The sequence below is a fragment of the Lynx rufus genome, unplaced genomic scaffold, assembly GCF_022079265.1.
Source record: "Lynx rufus isolate CCGP_SWC_20201006 ecotype Redwood Valley unplaced genomic scaffold, mLynRuf1.p SCAF_18, whole genome shotgun sequence".
Taxonomy (NCBI): Eukaryota; Metazoa; Chordata; class Mammalia; order Carnivora; family Felidae; genus Lynx; species Lynx rufus.
The window spans coordinates 38,513,128-38,538,401 of record NW_025814832.1 but is presented as its reverse complement, the minus strand read 5'-3'; the positions used below and the strand labels follow the sequence as shown (position 1 = coordinate 38,538,401).

Genomic DNA, 25,274 nt, shown 5'->3' with positions numbered 1-25,274 from the left:
GGTTCAGCGAAGGTCCAAGTGGGGTCCATGGGGCAGAGGGACAGGTCCTCGGTACAAATGTGAGTCGGGAGGCCAGAGGACTCTGCATTTCTATGGTGATCTCAGGCGTGGCGGACCATGTCCAGGTTTGGGAGCCTAAGAGCACTAGCCTGAAACTGCCCTGACTCACCTGCCTCCTTGTCACATCTAAGGTTCTCCTGTGTTTCTTTTCTCAGAGGAGTCACAGTATGTAAAAATAAATATAATCCTAAGGAACCAGGAAAGGCAAAACCCCATACATCTGCAATTCATTCCATCCCTAGTTAAATGATTTGGTGCAAAGGGTTGCAGAAATCAGCCTAAAAGGTAAATGATTCGTGAGAACACTCCTTAGACAACCATCAGTTCAGGGTGGGCTTCCTTCCTACCTACCTGGGAATCTCTCTCAGAATCTGTTCTCCTTCAGAGAGAACATACGTAAGCATTTAGCACACATATCATTACCTGGTTTACTTCCAGAGACTCCAGGCGGCTTCTTGATTTCCGACTTCAGTTTAGATGCCAGAATAAATCGCCTAAACCACTCCTCTTTCTCTCGGCCAGTTCTCCCAAAGAGATACAGTATCTGATCTCGCTGGCCTGATCTCGTTCCCTCCTGAGGATGGGGTGGCTTCTTAGGGTCCTCGCCTCCCAGCTCTCTCTCAGCTGGTGGCTTTTCTTCAGAAGTCTCTTTATCAGTCTGGGCCTTAGACATAAAGTCGTCTTGTCGACCAAGCTCGATACAAATGGGGTACTTTTTATTCCAAATTCGTTTTCGAGCCAAACTTTTAGGTACAAGATAAATCTAGAGTGAAAGGGAAATGATGATTTACACACAAAATTAAGAATTGGCCACACTGTGCATTAATATTATGCAGAACATGATGCAAACTTCATAGCCTTTTGGACTAAAATGAATGCGACATAATTACTACCCTGTCTACAAAACGACTATAAAAACTGGGATAAATTTGGGGCGCCTGGCTGGCTCAGTTGTTGAGAACATGTGACTCTTGATCTAGGGGGTGTGGGTTCGAGCCCCACCCACGGTGGGTGCAGGGATTGCTAAAAAACAAAATCTTTAAAAAAAGAAACTGGGATAAATGTTTAGAAGTGACCTGCTATTCCTCAAACTCATTCAGAAGCAGATGTTTAAGAATTCGGGAAGCGTTAACAGGTATCTGTAATTTTTAGGTAACAGTGGCACATAAAGTATTGAGTAGATCATCATCAACTAAGTTTGACTATTGACTGAATTTAATGATCCTGGGCCAACCTTACACCGGAAAAAAACAAATGAATTTATCCACCTAGATCTAGATAGTAGCTCAAGTTTATTAGCCTCAAGAGTGAATTTATACAAAAACTATTTTAAATACTTCTGCATTGGGGTAAACTTCAAGATCTCTCACATGAGTTATAACAACAGAGAACCTATAGCTTTTTGGAATAACAAATGATTTACCTTTCTCAAAAACAGAAGCATATAACCCTTATCAAAATGTAGTTATTTTACATGCCCATAATTTCCACATTTACAGTCGTTATTACCCTAAACCACTAACATAGCTTTTTGTTTGACGGAAAAAAATAACCCTTAAAACAGATGAGTGTGCTATGCCTTTGTTCCTCAAAGTGTGGTCTGCTGACCAGCAGCAAGAGTATCACCTGGGAGCTCACATAAATGCAGATTCTCAGGACCCATTCAGAGTTGCTGAAATAGAATCTGCATTTAAAAAGATGCTTGGGGGCGCCTGGGTGGCGCAGTCGGTTAAGAGTCCGACTTCAGCCAGGTCACGATCTCGCGGTCCGGGAGTTCGAGCCCCGGAGTTCGAGCCCCGCGTCAGGCTCTGGGCTGATGGCTCAGAGCCTGGAGCCTGCTTCCCATTCTGTGTCTCCCTCTCTCTCTGCCCCTCCCCCGTTCATGCTCTGTCTCTCTCTGTCCCAAAAATAAATAAACGTTGAAAAAAAATAAAAATAAAAATAAAAAGATGCTTGGCTGATCTGCATGAAAGGCACCATCCTAAATTATACTAATACTTTAAACACACACACACACACACACACACACACACACACACACACACACACCCTTTTGGAGGGGAAAAAATGCAGTAAAGCAACCAAGATTCCAAATGCTTTTCTTTCATTTGCGTTTCCCATACTAGCTGGGCTCACCTTGCTGTCTGAAAGGTCGTAGATTTTCTGGCTGATGTAGGTAACCTCTGGCTTTGTTTCATTGTAGCTTGCCCTCCTGGATATATTTTTATTGGGTTTTGAAAGTCTTAAGGTCCCACCCTCAAGTCGAACAAAGACTGAATGGGTCAAAGTCGCGTGGTAAGTTTCTGGATCATAGTTGTAAATCTCATTCATCCATCCCTGATGAAGAAAAACTTCCATTAGTAAAATTAGAGTACAAATCTGATTGGCTATGAAAACGAAGACCACTGAGGTATTTGGGACACTGAAACCAAACCTAACTATGACGCCAGTGTCAATTCATTGGTGACCAGAGGTTGCTAAGACAAGTGCTCAGCCTGAAGGATAATTAGGGTGGAGGCATAATTTAGTATGTTTCTGATAACTAAAACTCTGGATTTGGGGGAGAATGATAATGTCCATTTCTCTAAATAGAAGATTCTTTTCTCTTTTCTCTTTTCTTTTCTTTTCTTTCTTTTTTAAAGCTAACAAGCAAATCAGGAAACTCAAAAGTGTTATTCATGTAAACAGAACAAGTCTTTCCGCCTGACCTCCTCTGGGGGTGAATAATCCCATCCAGTCTGGCCTTCTTAAATTAGCCAAACTCATTCTCTTCTCAGGTCACCTGCAAACCATCTTTAGAATGTCACAGATCATATTAACTCATGCTACCATTCCAGGACTGAGAGAACACCTACCGCTCCATTTCTGGCTCGCTAAAATCACACAGTAAGGCAGATGATCAGGAATTAGGCACTGAATATTATAGATATGATCAACAGTATTTCAAAATCCAAACACATATAAAAACTGCAGTGAGTAAAATTGTGCCCCAGGTCTCCCCTCAATAACATAAATGTACTTATACACTGATCTTCAAAAACAGCACACACATTAAAGTGTATGGACAATACACAAAAGCCTAACACACCATAAAATTATGCTAAAGCTCCTTCTCATAGCTGTGATCAATATTCATCATCTAATACTCTACCTGCCCCACAGTACTTTTTCAGATGATACAGTGTCCCAGATCTCCTTAAAAGAAGTTCTCAGGGCACCTGGGTGGCTCAGTCGTTAAGTGCCCGACTTCAGCTCAGGTCATGATCTCCTGGTCCATGAGTTCGAGCCCTGCATTGGGCTCTGTGCTGACAGCTCAGAGCCTGGAGCCTGCTTCAGATTCTGTGTCTCCCTCTCTCTCTCTGCCCCTCCACTGCTCATGCTCTGTCTCTCTCAAAGATAAACATTAAAAAAAAAAAAAATTCTCTAGGGAACTTTAATTGATTATCTTCCACTCCCTTCACTTTATAAATGTTTCTGGAACAAGCAGAGAGGTACTAAATATCACACTGCAGTTGGGATTGCCATCCTTTTCAAAGAATGGCCATTTCCGTGGTGAGTACTTGAGTCTCACACTGAAGTCTTGACCTGAGAGCCTCTGCAAATGCAGAATCCTCAGAATTCTCTGTTATTCAATTAACCATTCATCAAAACATGCACTCTCTCTATGTGCCAAGTAATTTGTCAAGAGCTGATACAAAGACTTTATTTTTTTTTTTAATTTTTTTTTCAACGTTTATTTATTTTTGGGACAGAGAGAGACAGAGCATGAACGGGGGAGGGGCAGAAAGAGAGGGAGACACAGAATTGGAAACAGGCTCCAGGCTCTGAGCCATCAGCCCAGAGCCTGACGCGGGGCTCGAACTCCTGGACCGCGAGATCGTGACCTGGCTGAAGTCGGACGCTTAACCGACTGCGCCACCCAGGCGCCCCTGATACAAAGACTTTAAAAAGGACAGGAGTTTTGACCCAAGGCTGCTCCCAAATCAGCAGAGAACTGGGTCTTCATTTCACCATGTTACCACCCTGCTGGGGTAACCATAAAAAGGTCGTCACAAAAAGTACGCTGAATGTAAGTTAAAAACAGACAAACAAACAACCTTCGTCGTGGGGTATATATGCAAAATTTATGACCCAATTATATAGTTTTATAGATCTCAGTAGGGTGTTTTGTTTTTTTGTTTTTTTTGCATGCGTTAGGAGTATCTCTTCCTCCTCCTAATGTGTCACTGCGTCTATTAAAAATGTTGAATAAGCAAGCAATGGCCACAGGAAGAGGGTGTAATCTAGGTGTTGCAATGATCAGAGCAATGAAATGAAAAAGGGGACAGGCGACATAGAGCACAATGGGGCCTGAAGTAGACTGTACTGTTAAGAGTATCAGTTTGGGTAGTTTTATTTTGTTAAATGTAGAACTAAGTACATTTTTTGATTCATAGTGTTTTGTGTGTTTTTCCTTAGTCTGTTATAATGGTGAAGTACGTTCATCGATTTCTGAATGTTGAACCAATCTCGCATTCTCAGGAAAATTATGTATTGGTCATGATGTGAAGTTGGATTATACCAGCTCGTGAGAGCTAATTCTACACATCTCTCCCTGACTCCACGGTCAGTGACCTCACGTTGTTAGCTTACAATTAGCCATGGTGGGAGTTTTTATACCCTGGAAATCAGTGAACAGTATGAAGAGCGTTTCCCCTTGTCCCAGAGAGCCAGCTTACCAGCATACCACTATTATTATCCTTTTTATACACTGCAGAATTTGGCTTACTAATATTTTGTTCAATTGTCCCTCTAAGTTCATAAGGGAAAGTGGTCTATAGTTTTCTTGCAATATCTTTCAATATTAGCTAGCCTCATAAAAGGAGTTGGGAAGTACTCCTTCTCCTATTTTCTGGAAGAGTTTGCGTAAAATATTTCTTCCTTAAAGGTTTAGTCAATTTGCCAAGGAAGCCATCTGAACCTGGAGTTAGGGTTAGGGTTAGGGTTTGGGTTTTCTTCATTGAAAGGTTTTAAACTATGAATTCAATTTCTTTAACTGCTACTGGACTATTCACGCTATCTATTTCTTCTTGAGTGAGCTTTGGTAGTTTGATAGTTTGTGTCTTATGAGGAATTTCATAGAAGTTGTCCAACTTCCGGGTATAATGTTGTTTGTAATACTTCCCTATTATGCTTTTGTCTGTAGAGTCTAGTGATATCCTCTCTTTCAATCCTAATATTGGTAATTTGTACTTCTAAAACAAGCATTTAATGCTATTAATTTCCCTCTAAGCACTGTGCCAGCTGCAATTTTTGATAGGTACTTTCAATTTCATTTGGTTAAAATATTTTTTATTTTCCCTTATGACTATATTTGGACCAACAGGCTAATTAGAAGTATGCTGTTTAACTTCCAAATATTTGGGAATCTTCCAGATATCTTTGTTATTGGTTTTTAGTTTTTAATTCCATGATGGTCAGAGAACATGCTTTGCCTAATTTCAGTTCTTTTAAATATGTTGTTGTGGTTTTTTTTTGATGTTAATTTATTTATTTTGAGAGAGAGAGAGAGAGAGAGAGAGAGAGAAAGAGAGAGAGAGAGCACGAATGGGGGAGGGGCAGAGGGAGGGGGAGAGAATCCTAAACAGGCTCCGAGCCCAGCACCAGAGCCCGATGCAGGGCTCAAACCCACAAACTGTGAGATCATGACCTGAGCCGAAATCAAGAGTCAGACGCCCAACTGACTGAGCCACCCAGGCATCCCTAAATTTGTTAAGTTTTTATGACCCAGAATATGGTCTATCTGGTGAATGTTCATATATACTATAAAAAATATGCATTTTCTAGAAATATATTTGTCTTTTTAAACAATGTTTATCTAAAAGGTTTCAAACAACATTTTCACTAAAGATCTCCTGCATGCAAGCCACCATTTTCTTTTTATTTCAATTTGGTTGCAGAAAACACTTTCTTACATAAATAGGCTTACTAGGCCTAAAGTTCTAAAGGCGAATAGATTAATAAAGGACTTGAAGCAGATCCGATTTTTCTGGGCTACTTCAGAGCCATGCTGAAAGGCCACGTTGTAGTTACTTGCAGAGCTACTAAAACCAAGAAGAATCCATGGAGGGAGGGATGGAAGGGCTGGCGCTTAAGACTTTCTTAGGGTCAGGGAATGATAATGAGATTAAAAGAGCAACCTGCTATCGGTGTCATCTATGAGCCATTTAGCCATACGGTCCCCACCAGGGATTGCTCTTCTTGAATTATTTCATTCTGAGCACACATCTACCTAGAAGAGAGGCTACCTGAGGATACACAGCATGTGTGATACCCTCTGTGGGCACCTGCATCTGGTTAACGAGAGCAATCATTTCCACAGGGCTTCAGGGATTGGCTTCTAGCCACAAAGCCATGCTCTTAATCCAGCAGCCTGAGCTCCTTCCCAAGCCACAGAGCCAGCCCTCCGGAGTTCTTGCTGGGGGCAGCCCGCATCCCCCCAACGTGGCCGTGGCTCTGAGACGACATGTGGTTGTCCTCTGCTGACTGCTCTGACAGGTAACAGGCCACCCTCTGCCACTTGCCAAACTGTAGAAATACTAGAACAACCTGATTTAAAGGCATGTGGAAGAGAAAAGAGAGTTTTTTTTTTTTTAATTTTTTTTTTTTCAACGTTTATTTATTTTTGGGACAGAGAGAGACAGAGCATGAACGGGGGAGGGGCAGAGAGAGAGGGAGACACAGAATCGGAAACAGGCTCCAGGCTCTGAGCCATCAGCCCAGAGCCCGACGCGGGGCTCGAACTCACGGACCGCGAGATCGTGACCTGGCTGAAGTCGGACGCTTAACCGACTGCACCACCCAGGCGCCCCGAGAAAAGAGAGTTTTAAGTCATACACAGTACAAAAAGAAAATCATACACCTGCCCCACTGGAAGACACAGCAGTGAGAGGCAGGGGGAGGCCTGGGAAGACAATCTAGGAGATGCCTTTCCTTGGGAAAGGTCCAAGGGGCTCCAAGCTCCCTTCCCCTGGCTCAGGGCTTGCTTGGCCCTCCTTCTCCCTGTCTGCTCTTTCAGAACCACCAGTGGCTGCGCTCCAAACACAAAGGCTCCCATGGCTCCTCCTTCCCTTTTATCTTCACATTGCCTTCTTCCCGCACTACCATTTTCTTTTCTTCATGTTACGGAGTTACAAGAGGCTAAAGCCCATACCTGCCAACAAACAAATACAACCCACGAGTCAGGATTTCAACTGCACGGTTCGAATCTGATGGTCTGTGGTGGACCATCGTTGGTTAGCTTAAGTGAGGCCTGACCCTTGATCATACTTGATTACAGGACAGACTGCTGGTCCAAACACATGCCCTGAAGGCCGCCCACAAACATGAGCAGAACATGAGTCTGACACACCTGTGTTCCAATCCTGGCCTCACCACTTGCTGACTGCCAAGTCGGATGATGCTTACCGTTTTCTCCCCAGCGAGAGCGTCTAACATGGCTTACTTCCCAGCTTCATGCCTCCCCCGTCCCCACCTCACCCTCTGCTCCAGCTGTAATCAACTTCTCCATGCTAACAGAACTTTGTTGAAGTACAGTTTGCATATATAAGTAAAAAGAATAAATCTTACACATAAGATTTTAAGATATTAAGATTAATATTTGTAATAATAGCTGACATTTGAGCTCATACTATGATCCAGGCACTTCAGGTGCATTATCTACTTCTGCCAATTACCCAAGGTTTTCCAAGTGAGGAAAATGAGGAGAGAGGTTATGTGATTTGTCTAAAGAGTGGTTTAAAGAAACCGAACCAAAACAAACAAGCAAAAAAAAAGAAGTGGCCCAGAGAGTGGCAAATCCAGAACTTAAGCCAAGTCTACCTGACTGTGAGGCCCAGTCTCCTACCTCCCCTCCATGGCATGGCCCACCTTCTGTCTGGCTGGTCATCCCCAGGTCACGGCAAAGGTGACACTTCTGCCAGGGAGCCTCTATGATCACCTAGGCTCAGTTCTCTATTGTCTCCCTCCTATCCCTGTATCTGTTAACTGCCTGGTCTACTTGAGTACAAACATCACAAGACAATCAGAGTAGTAACGAGTGTTTGTGGACTGAATACATGAACACAGCCCAATTCAGAGGGTGCCCAAGAGGATTAAATGAAATCTGTATGTAAAGCATGAGTGAATAGGACAGGCTGGTGTGCTCTTCACAGCCTGGTAAGTATTGTTCTAGCTGCCTAAGTGGAGAGAAGCAAAGGAAGGAGCTGAGATCCTACCAAGTGCAGAGAGTGGCAGGGGTTACTTTGAAGCAGAAGGCTTGGTCACTGCTCCCAAGGAGAAAACCAAGTTATAATTGCACAAAATAGCACAGAACGAGAGAATAAGTTGATCATACTTGAGCACACCTAGACTGCCTGGGTGGCTCAGTTGGTTTCGGCTCAGGTCATAATCTCACGGTGAGTTCGAGCCCCGCGTCGGGCTCTGCGCTGACAGAGCGGAGCCTACTTGGGATTCTCTCTCCCTCTCTCTCTGTCTCTCTCTCTCTCAAAATAAAAAAATACACTTAAAAAAAGAGAGAGAATAGGTACCCTTGGGAAGAATCTTAAGAGTTAAGATTAAAGAGTAAAAAAGAATTGAAGAGCAAAAAAGGCTTTTCAGGACAGAAACTAAATTAGCCATTTCCCTACAGCAGGGAAAGGTAGGTGCCGTGACTGATACCAAGGTTTCCTGACTCTCATGCAGAGCTCTTTGCAGAACATTACAACCTTTGAAAGGAGACCCTGACAGACTCAAAGGGGCTATTTCTCGACCCACATTAGTCAGGACGCTGACTGGCTATTCGGACGCCTGGACCAAGAGGTGGCCAGGCATGATCCTCCTGCTTCCATCCCCTGATGCATCCTACTGACCCCAAACCAGGCAGGCTGTCCCTGCAGAAAGTGATCTCCCAATACAAACCCAATTGCCTTTCATACCATCACTCAGCCCACTTTTTCCCGCAGCTTGACCAACTCCCTGGATTAAGCTGCAAACAGCATTTCCAGATCTAAGTCAAATATCAAACTTGAGAGCAGTGCAGCGACTTCAAGGCCTGCACCCTGTCCCTCGAACACGCCCAACCGTCTACTGCTCAGCTCTCTAACATTCTCAACCCTGAATTTCTTACCAAGATATTTCTCCAATTTTATTTTGTTATGGGACATGGGAGTGGGTATAAAGAGATATGCAGTCAGCAACTCATTCCATCTCAACAGCTCAACTAAAAAAACTCAGAGATTTGGGGCACCTGGGTGGCTCAGTCGGTTGAGCGTCCGACTTCACCTCAGGTCGTGATTTCACGGTCCGTGAGTTCGAGCCCCGCCTCGGGCTCTGTGCTGACAGCTCAGAGCCTGGAGCCTGTTTCAGATTCTGTGTCTCCCTCTCTCTGACCCTCCCCCGTTCATGCTCTGTCTCTCTCTGTCTCAAAAATAAATAAAGGCTAAAAAAAAATTTTTTTTTTAAATAAAAAAACTCAGAGATGTTCTCAACCTACATGAAAGCAGCTCAGACAAGCCTTGTCTCTTTCTGAGGCTGGAACTGTTAAAATGGAGACAGTGCATACACTAGGGGACAATGACCACAGTCAGCTGGGCTGCAGCTGTCTGGCCCACCGACTGGTCCTGTGATCCCATCTGTAAAAGGTCAGGGGTTTCTCTTCCATCCTCTACTGGATTTAGAAGACGTATCTGGCTGAAAGTACAAACCACAATCTACAAAGGGACTCATTTCATACTTGGAAAGATTAAAAGCTGCAATTAACCTTTTGCAAAGTAATAAAGTCTGGAAGGACTACTATTATGTTCACTTTCAGTTACAGTGCCAACCAGGAGGTCAAGACCAATGCTCTCTTGGTCAGCTTGATGCTGTGCTGACCAGAGTAAAGCATCAGCCCTCCGGCCCGAGGAAGCGACGAGGCTTCTCTATCTTCAGTGTTGCCCGGACTGACATTCTGCTGTCATGTGGCTGTGCTGACACTTGAGGCTGCCTGTCACTCAGCTCTCCTGCATCATTCCTTCATCTAGCCTATCAGGGAAGGAGCAAATCCTAAACAGGACGGAGCCAGGGCTGAGGCCCCTGCTGCTGAAAATCATCTCCGAGGCAAATAAACAGGTGATCACTTTTCTTCTGTCTCCAAAAGTAAAACATAAGCAAGATTTTCTCTTTTCAGGTTTTGGCCCTTTTTAAAATTTTTTTTAATGTTTTTTATTTATTTTTGAGAGAGAGAGACAGAGAGTGAGCAGGGGCGGGGCAGAGAGAGAGAGGGAGACACAGAATCCGAAGCAGGCTCCAGGCTCTGAGCTGTCAGCACAGAGCCCGACGCAGGGCTCGAACCCATGGACCGTGAGATCATGACCTGAGCTGAGTCGGACACTTAACAGACTGAGCCAACCAGGCACCGCATAGAATACTTTTCAGAACGTACTGGCAAATAGCAGGAAACGTAAGAGAAAACATTCACATTTGACCAAAAAAATAACATGATCTCAGATGAACCACTGAAATAATCAAGGTCTCGGTTATGTTAACACATGATAAACATTAAATCATATCAACAAGTTTTGAAATTATAAGACAATAGATTAGCAAGCCAATAAATCAGTAGCCTCCAAACTTTTTAGATCATACATCCTAGCAGCTCGAAAATTTTGAGTATGTACCCATAATACATCCATTTGTTTATAAATCATGTTCTAATATATTACTTTTATAATATAGTAAAAAATAGAATTGAGAAATATATAGCTTTTATAAAGCTATATATAGGAATTGAGAAGTATACAGCTTTTATAAAAAGTAAAAAATAGGAATTGAGAGAAAAAGATGAAATAATAAACCTTTTGGAAATTTTTAGTTTTTCCTTTCTGAAAGCTTTGTACTATCTTCAGCTGACACCTCCAGGCACAATATATATACTTAGGGTGAGGCTCATCATTAATGATAATGGATGTAAATCCATATTTCAAATAGTCTTGTCGATAATTTCCAAGGATTTTGACAAAGGTGGTTATATGGTCATCTGTATGTTAAATATTAGCAAAGCCTATAAACTTTCTTAGAAAGAGTAAAAATACACATAAATAGAAACTAATACTTTTTTCTTGGATAGAGTCTTTAGCAACCCATCTTGGAGACCACTGAAAAGAAGCAAAAGAATGAAACAGAGAGTTCACGACAGCGGCCTCGGGCACCAACACACCAACATGTTCATACTCTGATGCCATCTTGCTGGCAACCTCCTTTGGGGGTATAGCAAACCTCTTCTTAAAGGTTAAATACTGAACAATAAGAACAATCTTCGATGGACTTAGTACTTTTCTTTATACATTAAAATAAATATTAGAGTTGAAAAGATATCTAGCATTGATTTCTTTCATGATTAAACCTTACTCTTCCAAAAAACATGATTGAGACTCACCTATGCCCACAGCCTCTCTCCTCACTCCATAGATGAAACTTGCAACAAAACCAAAAAGGATGGTCCTGTAACACCTAGCGGGAACTCAGGATATGTTTTCTCAAGGAAATGATGTTATAAACTTAGTTCTATAGGAGTGAACCAGAATTATTGTTTAGCTATGCTGTAAGCTAATGGGTTGAGTGGGAAACTGGCAAAATGTTGATAATTGTGGAAGCTGAGACTGGGTGTTGGGTACATGGGCTTTCATTACACTATGCTCTCTACTTCTGTGTATACTTGACATTTTCTATAATGAAAAGTTGGAAAACAAAAGTTGAAGAAAAAAAAATCATGCTGGAGTCACCTGACCTCTTTAACTACACTGTTCCCATGGAATTCAGGACACATTTCCTGTGCCGTTAACTCTCCAATCAACTTTAAAACATGGGTACCTGCTTGCCAAGTGAGGGCTGCCTGCTTTGAAATATCTCACCTAATGCTTCTCAAACAACATGGGACATTGGGAAACAGACATGTTTATAAAAGCCATACATAAAACCTCAAGTGACCCATTATGGGAGCAGAATATTTCCAGTTCTATATAACGTAGAAATAAATGCTTTTTTATTTCTTGTACTCATTGTACTGGGGGTTATAAGAGACCAACGAAAAGCAACCCAAGTCTCTTTTGGCTGTAATGCAGCTGTTTTCTTCTTAAGATTTGCACACTCTAATTTCTTAAAAGAAAAAAATTCCATGAAATTGAGATTAAATTTACAAGTTTGAATTTCTTCTCAAAATTGATCATGTTCTCTCTACAAAATTATTCTTTTACATATCAAAACCAAAGCCTGTATTTTGGGAATTCAATATTTAAAAAACTCTCCCTCTTACTAAATATCTAAATTTGATATTTAAGGAACCTAAGGAAAAAAGGTTCTCCAAAATTCATCTCTATTAGTCTTGCAATGGTAGAAATGTAATTTTAGTCAACCTTCTGGGCCATCTTTTTTAAAAAGACACAGATCAGGGGCACCTGGGTGGTTCAGTCAGTTAAGCTTCTGACTCTCGGTTTCAGCTCAGTTCATGATCCCAGGGCTGTGGAATCCAGTCCCGTGTTAGGCTCTGCGCTGAGTGTGGAGCCTGCTTAAGACTCTCTCTCTCTCTCTCTCTCTCTCTCTCTCAAAACAACAACAACAACAACAACAACAACAATAACAACAACAACACAGATCTTCACTTCAGAAACTAACATTCTACTGTTGTGTTCTACAAGCAGTTTATAAGTCTGAAACAAAGAATTTACCCACAAATAGAATTCAAAACTGCATGAGTCATACACTTGAACATATCCAAAAACCTTCTGAAATCTTCAGGAAGCTTATCATTATAGACATGGGGAAGGTCATTGTGCACGACTGGCACTGAAGCATACTCCTGGTCAAGTGACAAGTGCATTGTTAGAGAAGAAGCATTCAACTTACTTAAGAATGCTCAGCAAAAACGAACATCCCAACGGCACTGCTGACTCTAAATGCCTCATTCTCCCCATGCCCAGACCCAGTCTTTCCCAGGGTCCCTAGCTCAGGCTACCTAGCTAGTCCCCCCAGATAAAACCCCCAGAAAGTTACCACGCAGAGAGCGTTGCTCGAAATGCCCTTGGACTCTGCAGCACACGCGAGGCTCTGCCTGGAGCTAACCTAGCCCAACTGCCAAGCCTTCAGTCACATTAGGGTCTCCTAACCTTCTGGCCTTCCCTCCTGGCTGTCACGCATTCGACTTGTCACCTGGCTGCCTACGTGGCAACCTTTCTCCTATTTGCTGCTTCTCATCAGCAGCGTGAATGTATGAATTCATAACGTATGCATGCCCCAACATTAAGAACAAGCAGGCTTTGGAGGAGGTTCTAAGAGTCATTCTGTGGACTTTGTGACAACTGTTTGGCCTCAAAGAGGTTTTGACTGCTTCCGTCCCGGACCAGAGAGCTGCTGACTGGCAGGGTTGAGTGAGAGATGGCAGAGGGGCATGAGGCCTAACCAACTGCCTATCAGGCTTTGGGAACAGCTACTACTTGGCTGCAAACTGGTCTCTGTGACTCTCCATCCTACATATTCACCACTGTAGCAGGGTCACTGTTGAATACAAATGTGTACAGTGTGGATGGAATAATAAAATCACCTGGATAAAGTGCAGAAGAGCTTTACTTTTCCCTCTCATCTTCATGGGAAGTCTCACAGAAGAAAAACTGCAGTGCTTTCTGGATTGTTTATGGAGCCAATTTAGGACTGTCAGCCCAGGCTGCAAGGATTTCCTGGACCCATCAATGAGAACTTACATGTCTCAGAAGTTTAAAAACACGCCGTCTCCTAAAACAGTCCTGGAGCACCAGGACCCCTGCCTCTGCGGTTCACGGGGCTCCTGGATGGGGTACGTGGGACCACGGTCAATGGGCTGTGCCTCTATACCAGAGATCTTTATCACAGGCGGGTTTTATAGCATGTGTCCTGGAATTGTTTTTAGAGTTTCCATACTTGCCCTCAAGAACTGCACCATTACATCCTCTATAAATACCAACAGGATAGTACTGGATCCACAGAAAATAGCTCAAAACAGCTAATTCTCTAAATCAAGCTATTTTTCAAAAAGGGGCTCTTTCACACATGAAAAAATGCTCAACATCACTCATCATCAGGGAAATACAAATCAAAACCACAATGAGATACCACCTCATTCCCGTCAGAATGGCTAACATTAACAACTCAGGCAACGACATGTTGGCGAGGATGTGGATAAATAGGAACCCTTGTGCACTGCTGATAGGAATGCAAACAGGTACAGCCACTCTGGAGAACAGTATGGAGGTTCCTCAAAAAACTAAAAATAGAACTACCCTACGACCCAGCAATTGTACTACTAGGCATCGATCCACGGGATACAGGTGTGCTGTTTCGAAGGGACACATGCACCCCCATGTTTATAGCAGCACTATCAACAATAGCCAAAGTATAGGAAGAGCCCAAATGTCCATCGACAGATGAATGGATAAAAATGTGGTATATATATACAATGGAATATTACTCGGCGATCAAGAAGAACGAAATCTTGCCATTTGCAACAACGAGGATGGAACTAGAGTGTATTATGCTAAGCAAAATTAGTCAGAGAAAGACAAATATCACATGACTTCACTCATACGTGGAATTTAAGATACAAAACAGATGGACATAAGGGAAGGGAAGCAAGAATAATATAAAAACAGGGAGGAGGACAAAACATAAGAGACTCTTAAATATAGAGAACAAATGGAGGGTTGCTGGAGGGGTTGTGGGTGGGGGGATGGCTAAATGGGCAAGGAGCATTAAGGAGGACACTTGTTGGGATGAGCACTGGCTGTTATGCGTAGGGGATGAATCACTGGATTCTACTTCTGAAATCATTATTGCACTATATGCTAACTAACTTGGATGTAAATTATTAAAAAAAAAAAAAAAGCGGCTCTTTCAACTCCACCCTGGGAACAGGTTCACAGACCTGTTTCGTAAAGGAACCAAGGCCCATCTCCTGCATCGCTTTTAAAACCATACATTTAGGGAGCAGAGATCTAGAACTTGCCACCATCCCCATTTCTCTAATGCTCTACTTGGCAGACGCCAGCGGTCTTCTCTCCCTTTGAATTCAGGAGGCCAGTGCTGTATGAGTACAGGTAAGAGAAAAGCAGACTTGCTGCCAGATGCTTCCCAAGCAGTAAACATCAGGTTTCAAATCCTGTCAAAGATGGGCCACCTTGGTGTTTCCACTGCAATGGGGAAATAAAAAAAACTCTCACTAATCTGTACTTTTTGGTAATTATTTTTTATCTTCCTAAAAGACCACCCCTTTCAATCAAATTTTTTTTTTTTTTTTACAGTATCAAGGATTTCTTTAAAAAGAGCAACTTCATTAGGAGATGACTGGGTCAATACTGACTCACTGCCTACATTTCCTGATAAAACCTCATTCGTTCCTTCACTCATTTATCCATCCACCCACCTACCGATCTATCCATCCAATAAATACTCTTATCATGTGCCCAATATGTGCCAGGTGTTGAGTACATAATGATGAACAAGATGGATATGGCCTGTGCATTCATGAAGCTTATGGTGTGCTGGAGAAGACGGACGATAAACATACATGTAACTAGGATACTTGTAAGTACTACGAAAGGGAGGCAGAGAAGGCTAACTGTGCCTTCAAACTTCGGGCACCCCTTTCTGTAGTGTATAGCTGTTGCTGGGAAGAATTTGCCCAGGCCAAGTCCGAGATTCCCGAGGACCCCTGCTACTTTGGAGGACCCATATGACTAGCTCACAGTGGAACGTGAATAGAAGTTATGTATGTCACTTCTGGGTACAGGCCTTATAAGTAGGTATGCCTTCTCTTCCTTTCTCTTTCTCCTTCTGCCAGCTAGATGCAAAGAACTCTAATACCCCAGGCAGGGGTCAACAAACTGAGCCTGAGGCCTGTTTCTTTAAACTTTTATTGGAACACAGCCACACCCATTTATTTGCACATTGCAGCTGTTTTCCTGCTACCATAAGGAGTTGAGTGATTGTAACAGAAACTGTATGACCCACAAGCCTAAAATATTTATTATCTGGCCTTTTAAGAAAAAGTGTGCTGAGTCACAATATGGAAGGAACTTGACCCCATGAATCAACGTGTGGGATGGGCACCCATTCTATACTGAAGTGTTATGCAGGCAAGAAACAAACTTCTAATTTGTTACAATAGCTAGTGTTATCCTACCCCTTACGGAAAGTAAAGCACAATGTCCAATGACAGAATGTAACAGAAAATAGATGCTCAAAGTCAGGCTCCGCTACACTTCCTTTTCTCATCGCAACATTTGGGTCCTAAATTTAATGTCAACACTGCTAAATGTTTTAAAGTGTCATATTTTTAAAATGGTTTCCAAGAATATGATCTCCGACTCAGTAAAATTAATTAAGCCCAAAGAACTTTTGCATTTGAAATCTTTGGCTTACAATATACAACCTACCCTTGTAATCTGTAGTAGTGTCCCTTTTTTAAAATAAAGAATGTATTTAGCCAGGTTTCTAAAAACAGCCCCACATACCAAACAAAAGACCTCAGGCTAAAATGTACTTTTCCTCAACAGTAATTAAGTCATCCCTAACAAGGCTAAGAATGAAAAAGAACTACCACAACAATCAGAGTTCAAACATTAATCAGAAAGAATACTCATAAAATAGCATAAGATAATTTGCTTGGGTTATAGGTCCATGACAGCATTTAAGGTCTTGTTCTCTTACCACAAAGATTCAAATATATTTATCTCAGCAGCAAGGGCAAAACGCCCTCCTTAAAAGAAATAATTCGTTCTTGGCTCCCCCACTCACAAGCTGTGCAACCACGAGCAAGGAACTTTAACCTTTCGGTGCCTCCACTCCTCATGAGCACTCCCTAACTAAAAAAGGCTGTAATGAGGACTAAATGAGAGAATGCACCCAACACCTAGCCCGATATAGGTGTTCAGCACCACAGTGTTGCCTTTCCTCTTTCCATGATGGGATCAAAGAAACCAGACTGTGCCATCATATTAAAATCCTATCCCATTGGCATCCTCTGTGTAGTAAGTAAACTCTTACCATATAGCAGTGATTGGACTCAACACTGAAGATGGAATGCATTAAAATTAAAACTTCCCCAAATAATCAAGTGTTCACACCAGTTTAAACTGAATGTCATGATTGTTAGGCACTGGAGTTAAATGTCAGTACCATTTTTCCTTGCTGAATACTAACTTACTTAGAGAGCACGTAATTCAGGTCGTCACAGTATCACCCTATCAGAAGCACAGCAAGCACAACGAGTCACTTTTATTCTACTTCATATACCAAGCTTAAGTGTGCCACATCCTCAAGACTCAGCACAAGCTTCTCTTAAAAAAAGAAAGTCGCATGACATACTGCCGTGGGGTAAGAAAGAAAAAAGATCAGGGGTGCCAGGGTGGCTCAGTCGGTTAAGCGTCCGACTTCGGCTCAGGTCATGATCTTACAGTTCATGGGATCGAGGCCCTGTCGGGCTCTGTGCTGACAGCTCAGAGCCTGGAGCCTACTTCAGATTCTGTGTCTCCCTCTCTCTCTGCCCCTCCTCGGCTCACACTCTCTCTCTCAAAAATAAATAAACACAAACAAAATGTAATTTAAAAAAAAAGGAAAAAGGTCAGACTGCAAAATACATGATTTCATTAAATCAAAACAAAAAGAGTATGCGAGTATGTATATACACTCACATATGCAGGAATTTAAAAAAGGAACAAAACTAAGATATATATCAAAATCATTAGTTCCTTTCACTAGTGTGATAAAAAACTTTTTTTCTTTCCGTTTCCTCTGTTTTTAAAACACTGGCCACGTATTTCTTTTCAATAAGGTAAAAAGTTCATGAAACTAGAAAACAAACAGTATTTTGGACCCTTAGGATTTTTCCCCTTGATTTTTTTGCTTTTTGTTTTTTGGGTTTTGTTTTTTTTTGTTTTTTGGTTTTTGGTTTTTTTTGCAATAAAAAGAGATGATGCCATTTTTTGAACATTCTTATTTAAACAAAGAGGAGGAAAAAGCCTTTTAATAGAGAAATGAAACCAGCTTTGAATAAAAAAAAATACAAAAAACAAAACAAAATAAAACAGAAAACGAGTTGTGAGGAGTTGGAGGAATTAAACCTCTTGTCTCTGCTGGTAGGAATGTAAAATGGTGCAGCCACTGTGGAAAACAGTACGGCAGTTCCCAAAAAAATTAAAAATAGAATTACCGTAGGAGCCAGCGCTCCCACTTTGGGATATATATCCAAAAGAGTTGAAAACAAGATCTCAAAAAGCTATCTATAACATCCATGTTCGTAGCAGCATTATTCAGTATAACTAAAATGTGGAAGCAACCCACGTGCCCATTGACGGATGAATGGATAAGGAAAAAGTAGTATATACGTATAATGGAATATTACTCGGCCTTGAAAGGACAGGAAATTCAGACTAATTCTGATTACGCTAAGTAAAACAAGCCAGCCACAAAAAGACAACTACTGTCTGATTTCACTTATATGAGGTAGTCGGGAGTATTCAAAATTGAAAAGACAGAGTGGAACTATGGTTGCAGGCTCCGACTGTTTAAGGTATAGAGTTTCTGTGGGCAAGATAAAAAGAGTTCCAGGGATGGATTGCGGTGATGGCTGCATAACAATGTGAATATATTTAATGCCACTGAACTGTATATTTAGAAATGGTTCAGATGGTGGGGCACCTGGGTGGCTCAGTTGGTTAAGCAATCTGACTCTTGACTTCAGCTCAGGTCATGATCTTGTGGTTCGTGAGTTCGAGCCCCGCACTGGGCTCCACACTGTCAGTGCGAAGCCTGCTTGGAAGTCTCTCTCTCTCTCTCTCTCTCTCTCTCTCTCTCTCTGCCCCTCTCCTGCTCTGTCTCTCAAAATAAATAAATTTAAAAAAAATGTTCGGATGATAAGTTGTATGTTATTTGTATTTTACCACAATTAAAAAAGCATATATATATGTATATATATATACATACACAAAACATGTATATGTGCCTATGACTTACAAACTATACAAGCTACAACTGTATATATATATATATATATATATATCCAAATATTTTGAAACATACACAAAACCCAGAAGTTTTTAAAATATGTACAAATAAATACAAATGGAAGTGCTAATATTTTCTTCCTGCACCCTAACGGATCTTCCCGGCCCCCCTAAGGAGGCCCGAACCCTGAGACTGTCACACACCGGAAGGTGATGTCTCTCTCTCTCTCTCTCCAGCCCACACCTCACTGTGCGCACAGGAAAGAGCAGTACCATCAGTAATCACCCCCCGACACCAGTTTGCCTTCTCTTCCTCCTGTCCTTCTCTGGCTTTCCAGGAGTGCTGAACCCTTCTCCAGGGCCACAAGCACATGCAATCCTAACAGACTCGGCAAGTAGCAAATCCCTGGAAAGTTTAGAGAGAGACTGAAATCCGAACCGCATGTAAATGCTACTCACTGGCACCGTGGAGGATCCTTGAAAAACTCCTCAGTGAACTGGTAAAACTTGAATTAGAATGAGGTTTACCAGAGAAGTCTCCTGGGTGCCCCTGGAGTGAGGAGAATCCAAAGCCTTAAAAATACTGCTTATGTGAAAACCATGACCGTCAACTAAGACCATTAAGTTGGATCTAAAATCAGGCTGTTTGGGGGAGAACGGTGGGGGGCGCTAGCGGGCTGCTGCAGAGGGACTTACCTTCAGTATTTCCGGTTCTTTGATATCCAGGGACCTCGTGTTCCAGTGTTGTAGGCTTTTATGTAATCTGTGATATTTATGAGCACTTGGTGGTGTAAAAAACCAGATCATGCAAACCGCAGTCATGAACCCAAGGCCAATTCCCAGAAAGAGTCCGCTCACGTAATGGGGGAGGGGGAGGATGAGGTACCCATAGACACACATGATAAAGAAGCCCAGCGTCTTCACCGGCAGCTCCGGGTGCTGCACGGCCGAGTGGGCCTCGTCCTCACTGTCCAGAGTCGGACCGTCATCCGCCGGCACCTCGGGCCCGGCAGGGAGATCCGGGAGCTTGTCCGGCGCGCTCTCCACCTCCGCTTCCAAATCAAAGTCCTCGGTGTACAGTTCGCAAAACTCCTCATCCTCTTTGCTCACCAAGGCAGACAAGGAACATTTCTCAAGAACCAGGGAGCTTGTCTTCAGGCCTAAGTCCTTCAGACTGCCGCCCTGGGAACTCTTCGGTTCCGCCTCTCTTGAGGGCGGCTCATCGGAGGACCTGGGGGGGTCACTTCCGGGGCCGCTGGGGTCACTCCCATAGGGGTCCCCCTCGGAGTCACACTCCTCTTCCTTGATGCTGTAGTTGTTATTGCTTTCCAAGTGACCGTTCAAGCTGGACAGATTGGAGAGTTCTGAAGCACTTGAAGATAAGGCTTTGGGCCTGTGGCTGCCACTTTCCTCCCCTATAATTTTACTAAGGAGCTGAAAAGGCTCATAGATGACTTCTGAAAGGCGACGCTTAGTGTCTTCGATTTTAGCCTCCATCTCGGGCACTTTAAAAAAGGAGCGCGTATCGGAGGGAGAAGTCAGTGGGGAAGAAGGCGCAGTTTTGGAATCTCCACCTGTGCTCCGTGGCTGTGTGAACTGCTTGAACAGGTGTAAATTGAGCTTGGAGTCCGGTGGTTTATAGGACACGGTATCCGACTCCTGCCTGGAGGTGTCTGTGGACAGAGACTTGACTAACGTCTTCATCAAGTGCCTGTGCCTCGAGGGGTGTGGGGACTCTTTTGGCTCCACCTCGGTCGACAGGGACTTCACAAGGCTCATGAAGGGTTTTGCGCTGGAGAGGGTGGAGGCTGAGGCACTGGACGACAGGATAGGAGACTTGGAAGGAGAGGACAATGGGGAGGAAGAACTGGTTTTCTGCTCAGAAAGGGATGACACACTGGGAGAGCTAGCTAAGGGCCCGGACGAAGATGACCCTGGGGACAGAGCCAATGGCACTGTACTTAATACTTGCACTGCCGGAGGAGGGGACTCCAACAGCTTTACAGTGTTCGCGGAGACGGGCAAAATGGCAGGGGACACGGACAGTCCATCTGCCAGGATGGGCTGAGCAGCAGGGCCAGTGGAGTCATAGCCACCCTGGGGTTCAAAATAGAGGTCTTCCTTGGCCTCGAGCCCCGTTACAATGCTTTGGTCGTCCAGCCCCTCCTCGAGGTACTCCCTGAACTCCTCCTCTTCTTCCTCCTCCTCCTCCCCGGATGCCGAGAAGTGAATGGCGATAGTGTCTCGGGACACGGACCTCTGCACGTGCACTCTGGGGGCTGATGGTTTTGGCATGTCAATGGTTTTCTCGGCATGGCGACCATTCAGACTTGTCATTGCCGGCTTCACGAGGGCTCAGGCTCTGCAAAAACAGCAAGAAAACCAGAAGTCAGAAAGTCACTTCTCCACAGGAGAAACTGTCATGTGCACACTGGAGCACAGATGACGCTCACTTCCAAATGGTGATTATGCCTTGACTTGGCAGATGGCCACTGTTTGTCACTTGAGCAGGTCTGATGGTTTAATTTTCACCAGATAAATCCCAGTTAGGCATTCTCTTTTATGAGCAAACTCCAAACTGGTATCACAAATGCCATACAGTCTGTCTCACTTTCGCAACATCTGAGTAATCGTTTCCTCCCTCTTAACTGGCTCATTTCGATCAGCAGTTCTAGATTTCAACACTTAAAATACCTGTACAATAGAGGTTACCAGCATCACTTTCGAAGTCCAACGAGATAAAATGCGGCATCCTGGTGATTTTGAGGATCTTGGAACAAAAATTTCACCAGTGTTTTCTAGCTATAAAAAGCCAACCCAGGAGGATTATTGCTTCCATTGCAATTTTCTCAGCCATCCTAACAATTATTCGGTTTGCCTCTCCCACCAAGACTCATACTATCTTGCCACTGCAAAGAAGCAGCAAAGTCTCCAAGGGCAGCAAGGGAAATCTGTCAATGAATTGCTATGACCTGTTGGCTTCTTTATTCCCCAAATGGCAGAGTATTTAGGCAGCCATGAAGACACGGGCATATGCTGGGGCTTCAGGATAAAGGAAACACATTTTAAACTGAATCCACGATTCAGAGGGCAGGAAAATTAAGGATCAATGCTGTAACCCACCACCAACCAAGAACTCTAAGGGCTACGGTCAGAGACGTGGAGGCTATGCTTTCTGCTCTTCTGGAGCTTAGCAGCCAGCTGGGGAGAAGACAGACACCTGGGCAGCGGCACTAAAGTCACCAGGCCGACTCTGTGACATCTAGTACATTACTTCTCTCCCCGTTCACTAATGGGCACCACACGTCATAACAGACCCTACAAAATGGAAATCAGCACCACAATCTGGAAAGACACCCTGTCAAAGGAGCAAGAACACACTTGAGGAATGAATTTCAGGTGTTCCGAGGAGGCTGAGACCATTGTAGGAAGCAGGACACCGTGCTCAGTGTTTTAAACTGATGGGTCAGGGGCGCTTGGCCGGCTCAGTCGGCAGAGCTATGCAACTCAATCTCAGGACCATGAGTTCAACCCCATGTTGGGTGTGGAGCATACTAAATTAAAAAAAAAAAAAACAAACAACAAACCATTAAAAAAATAAAATAATAAGCGGATGGGCAGGTTGTGACAGAAAGGGCATGATTAGAAAGAGGGGAAAAGGTGTGAAGATGAGCATGGGCATGGTTGTCCTGCCACACGGGTCTGTCCTTTACCTCCAAGGGTGTGGGTGGGGTGGGGTGCTGGGGAGCACTGGGAGACCACCGGTACAAGAGCAGCATCATGGGAAGTGGAAGAGCGGCCCCGGGAGCTGCCAAATAGGGCTTCTGGTACTTTCTCCTTTTCCAGTTGATTCTGTGGGACCCCGAACAAGCCTAAACTTCTCTGGTTCTCAGAATTGTCATCTGTAAAATGGAGAATCAAGAGTTCTTTCCAAATCTAAAATCCTACATGTTTATGACGATTGTTACCACCCAACGTAATACACTCAAACAAGTCATCTACCATCGACGATCAACATTACATTGCTTGCTTGTTTCTTCAATTTGAAGAACTCCCATATTGAAGTCTTCTGCCAAATATTAATTTCCAAAATGCTGGCAACTGATACTACTAACAGGAGAAAAGGCAAACCCATGGTGGGAGGGGGGGCAGGCAACAGTGATCCTGGGTCCCTAGAACAGAAAATACCCCAACGATGACAAGAATTATCATTCAAGGGCCCGGTCACAACATGGACACATCTGAAACTCCCCTTTTTTAGTATGAATACTTAAGAGAAATTACTTTCACTGAAACTTTCCAACAGAGCTTTGCCCCTGCTCATTCATGACCCTCAGACTCTCCTATCACCAGTGGATTCAGGAAAAGGACAGACAAAGCAGTTTAAATCCAAGAGCTGAGGGCAAGTTAGAAAGACAAAGCCTCCGGTCTAGGACCATCTTCCCGGTTATCTTTGAGCCAACAGGTTTGTAAGCTTAGTAAGAAAAATACCAAGTGCAACACATATTTTTCATTTGTCACCCAGTTTTATAAGGGCAATTTGAAAAGAAAATTATAGAGGTAATTTAAAAAGAAAAGGTTGATATTTGATAATTCTCAGTAGGCTGAAAAATGAGTTTCATTTAAATTGCCTTAATAACATCAAGGACCACGTGTAGGGCTCCGCTGTTCTGAGGCTGCCTGATAGCATGGTGGCTGCAAGTTAAAATGACTGCGGGCACAGGTGCAAATACAGAGCACGATGTGGGGGCTGGACAGTGTGAGCTGGTCTTCTGGGGAGCAAGGCGAGAGTGGAGAGGCCTGTCCGTAGTTGAGGGTGGGAAGGCCTAGGAATCGGCAGGCAAAGTCAGGTCCAGGAAGGGGCCCACGGGAGAAAACAGTAGTGTATCCAGGAGCGTGTGGCACAGTGAGCAGGCACCTGCCCAGGAAGGAGCACCGTCAGGGGCCCGCTCGCCCACCTCTCCACAGAGTCAGGCCCTGACTTGCCAGTTGAAGGGACCTCTGCTGATCTCTGATCAGACCGTCTCAAGGCCTGTGTCAGCCAGCAGGGCCCACGGGGGACTCCGTGGAGAGCTGGATGCCAGAGAGCCAGCTAAGGGCAGGCAGTCTGGCTCATCATCTAATGTGTCTCTCCTGGGCTCAGGTAAGTAGCCTGAGAGATCCACCCTGACCATTTATTTCACTGGTGTGCTTTTTGTGTTTGTTTGCTTTTACAAATACATGCCACGTGAGGCCAGAGCAGCACTGCTACTGCTTAAATACAAGAAAGTCTCAGGGCTCTGTTCACTCATCTGCAAAATGAGGGGATGAGACTAAAGAAAAGCTGCTTCTAGGACCAAAATTGCTGGATAATTGAGTGTCCGGGAACCAGAGTGGATACTATGGGTTCCAGACAACCCATCAAGTGGTCACTCCCTCTTCCTGGGGACTACTGCAAGCCTCCTCCTCTCTGTCCTCCCAGTGGCTGGCTGCTGGGGCCAGCAAAACTGACCCTCCCACAATCACAGCCCCGCAGGACAGCCAAGGTCAAGAGAAAAAAGCACCTGACTGTTGCCCAGGAAGATTATGTGGTTTGTTCAAGGCCGCAGCACTGACTAAAGGAGGGGGAGGGAGGGACAGTTAGACATGGGCTTTTGACACTGATGTCCTGACGCCTTTTTCACCACAGCAAACTGCTTCCTCTAGCACATCACGCACATTCTTTATGACTGCTTTGTCCTAGTACCCGCCGTCTGTGCTCCTCCACGGACAGCTCTCCCAGGAACTAAGGGCTCAGTTCTCAACAACCAGCCTGTGACCAGCTGCATGGAGAAATGGAGAGTCGTCTCATTATCCATCCGACAACCTAGTATCCTAAAAAAGTACCTAGCTCACTAGCGCCTGCCCTCCACCACCCAAACTCAATTATAACTGGGCTTCAAAAAAGGAGACAACCTTATCAAGCCCTTGGGAACTGAAATGCCCGAAAAGGAAATTTCCTTCCTAACAGGTCTCCTGCTTCCAAAGCCACCAGCAGATCACAGGACCCCGGGCTTTGACCCTGACTCCTGAGTCCTCAGAGGCGGAGGGCCTATATCTTACGTTGCCATATAGGATTTCCTGCCAGAGAGTCATTTAAGCAAAAGTCTGATTTGGTCATGAGCAAAGTGGGGCTGAAGATTTACTGTGTCCAGCCCCAGAATGGATGGG

At 43.8% G+C, this 25,274-nt stretch overlaps 1 protein-coding gene across 6 annotated transcripts in view; it reads right to left on the bottom strand.

The window, feature by feature from the left end:
• TEX2 (testis expressed 2) overlaps positions 1–25,274 on the bottom strand; it is a 105,477-nt gene that overhangs the window by 39,453 nt on the left and 40,750 nt on the right. For 3 of the 6 annotated variants that reach the window (XM_047081613.1, XM_047081612.1, XM_047081617.1), the window contains exons 2-5: positions 22,799–22,987; positions 19,782–21,447; positions 2,197–2,397; positions 484–823 (exon numbers count right to left, since the gene is read on the bottom strand). In XM_047081613.1, coding sequence (XP_046937569.1) covers positions 484–823; positions 2,197–2,397; positions 19,782–21,422 — 2,182 coding nt within the window. In that variant the 5' untranslated portion in view covers positions 21,423–21,447; positions 22,799–22,987. The remainder of the gene's footprint in view (positions 1–483; positions 824–2,196; positions 2,398–19,781; positions 21,448–22,798; positions 22,988–25,274) is intronic. The other 3 variants (XM_047081615.1, XM_047081616.1, XM_047081614.1) reach the window with 1 other exon arrangement.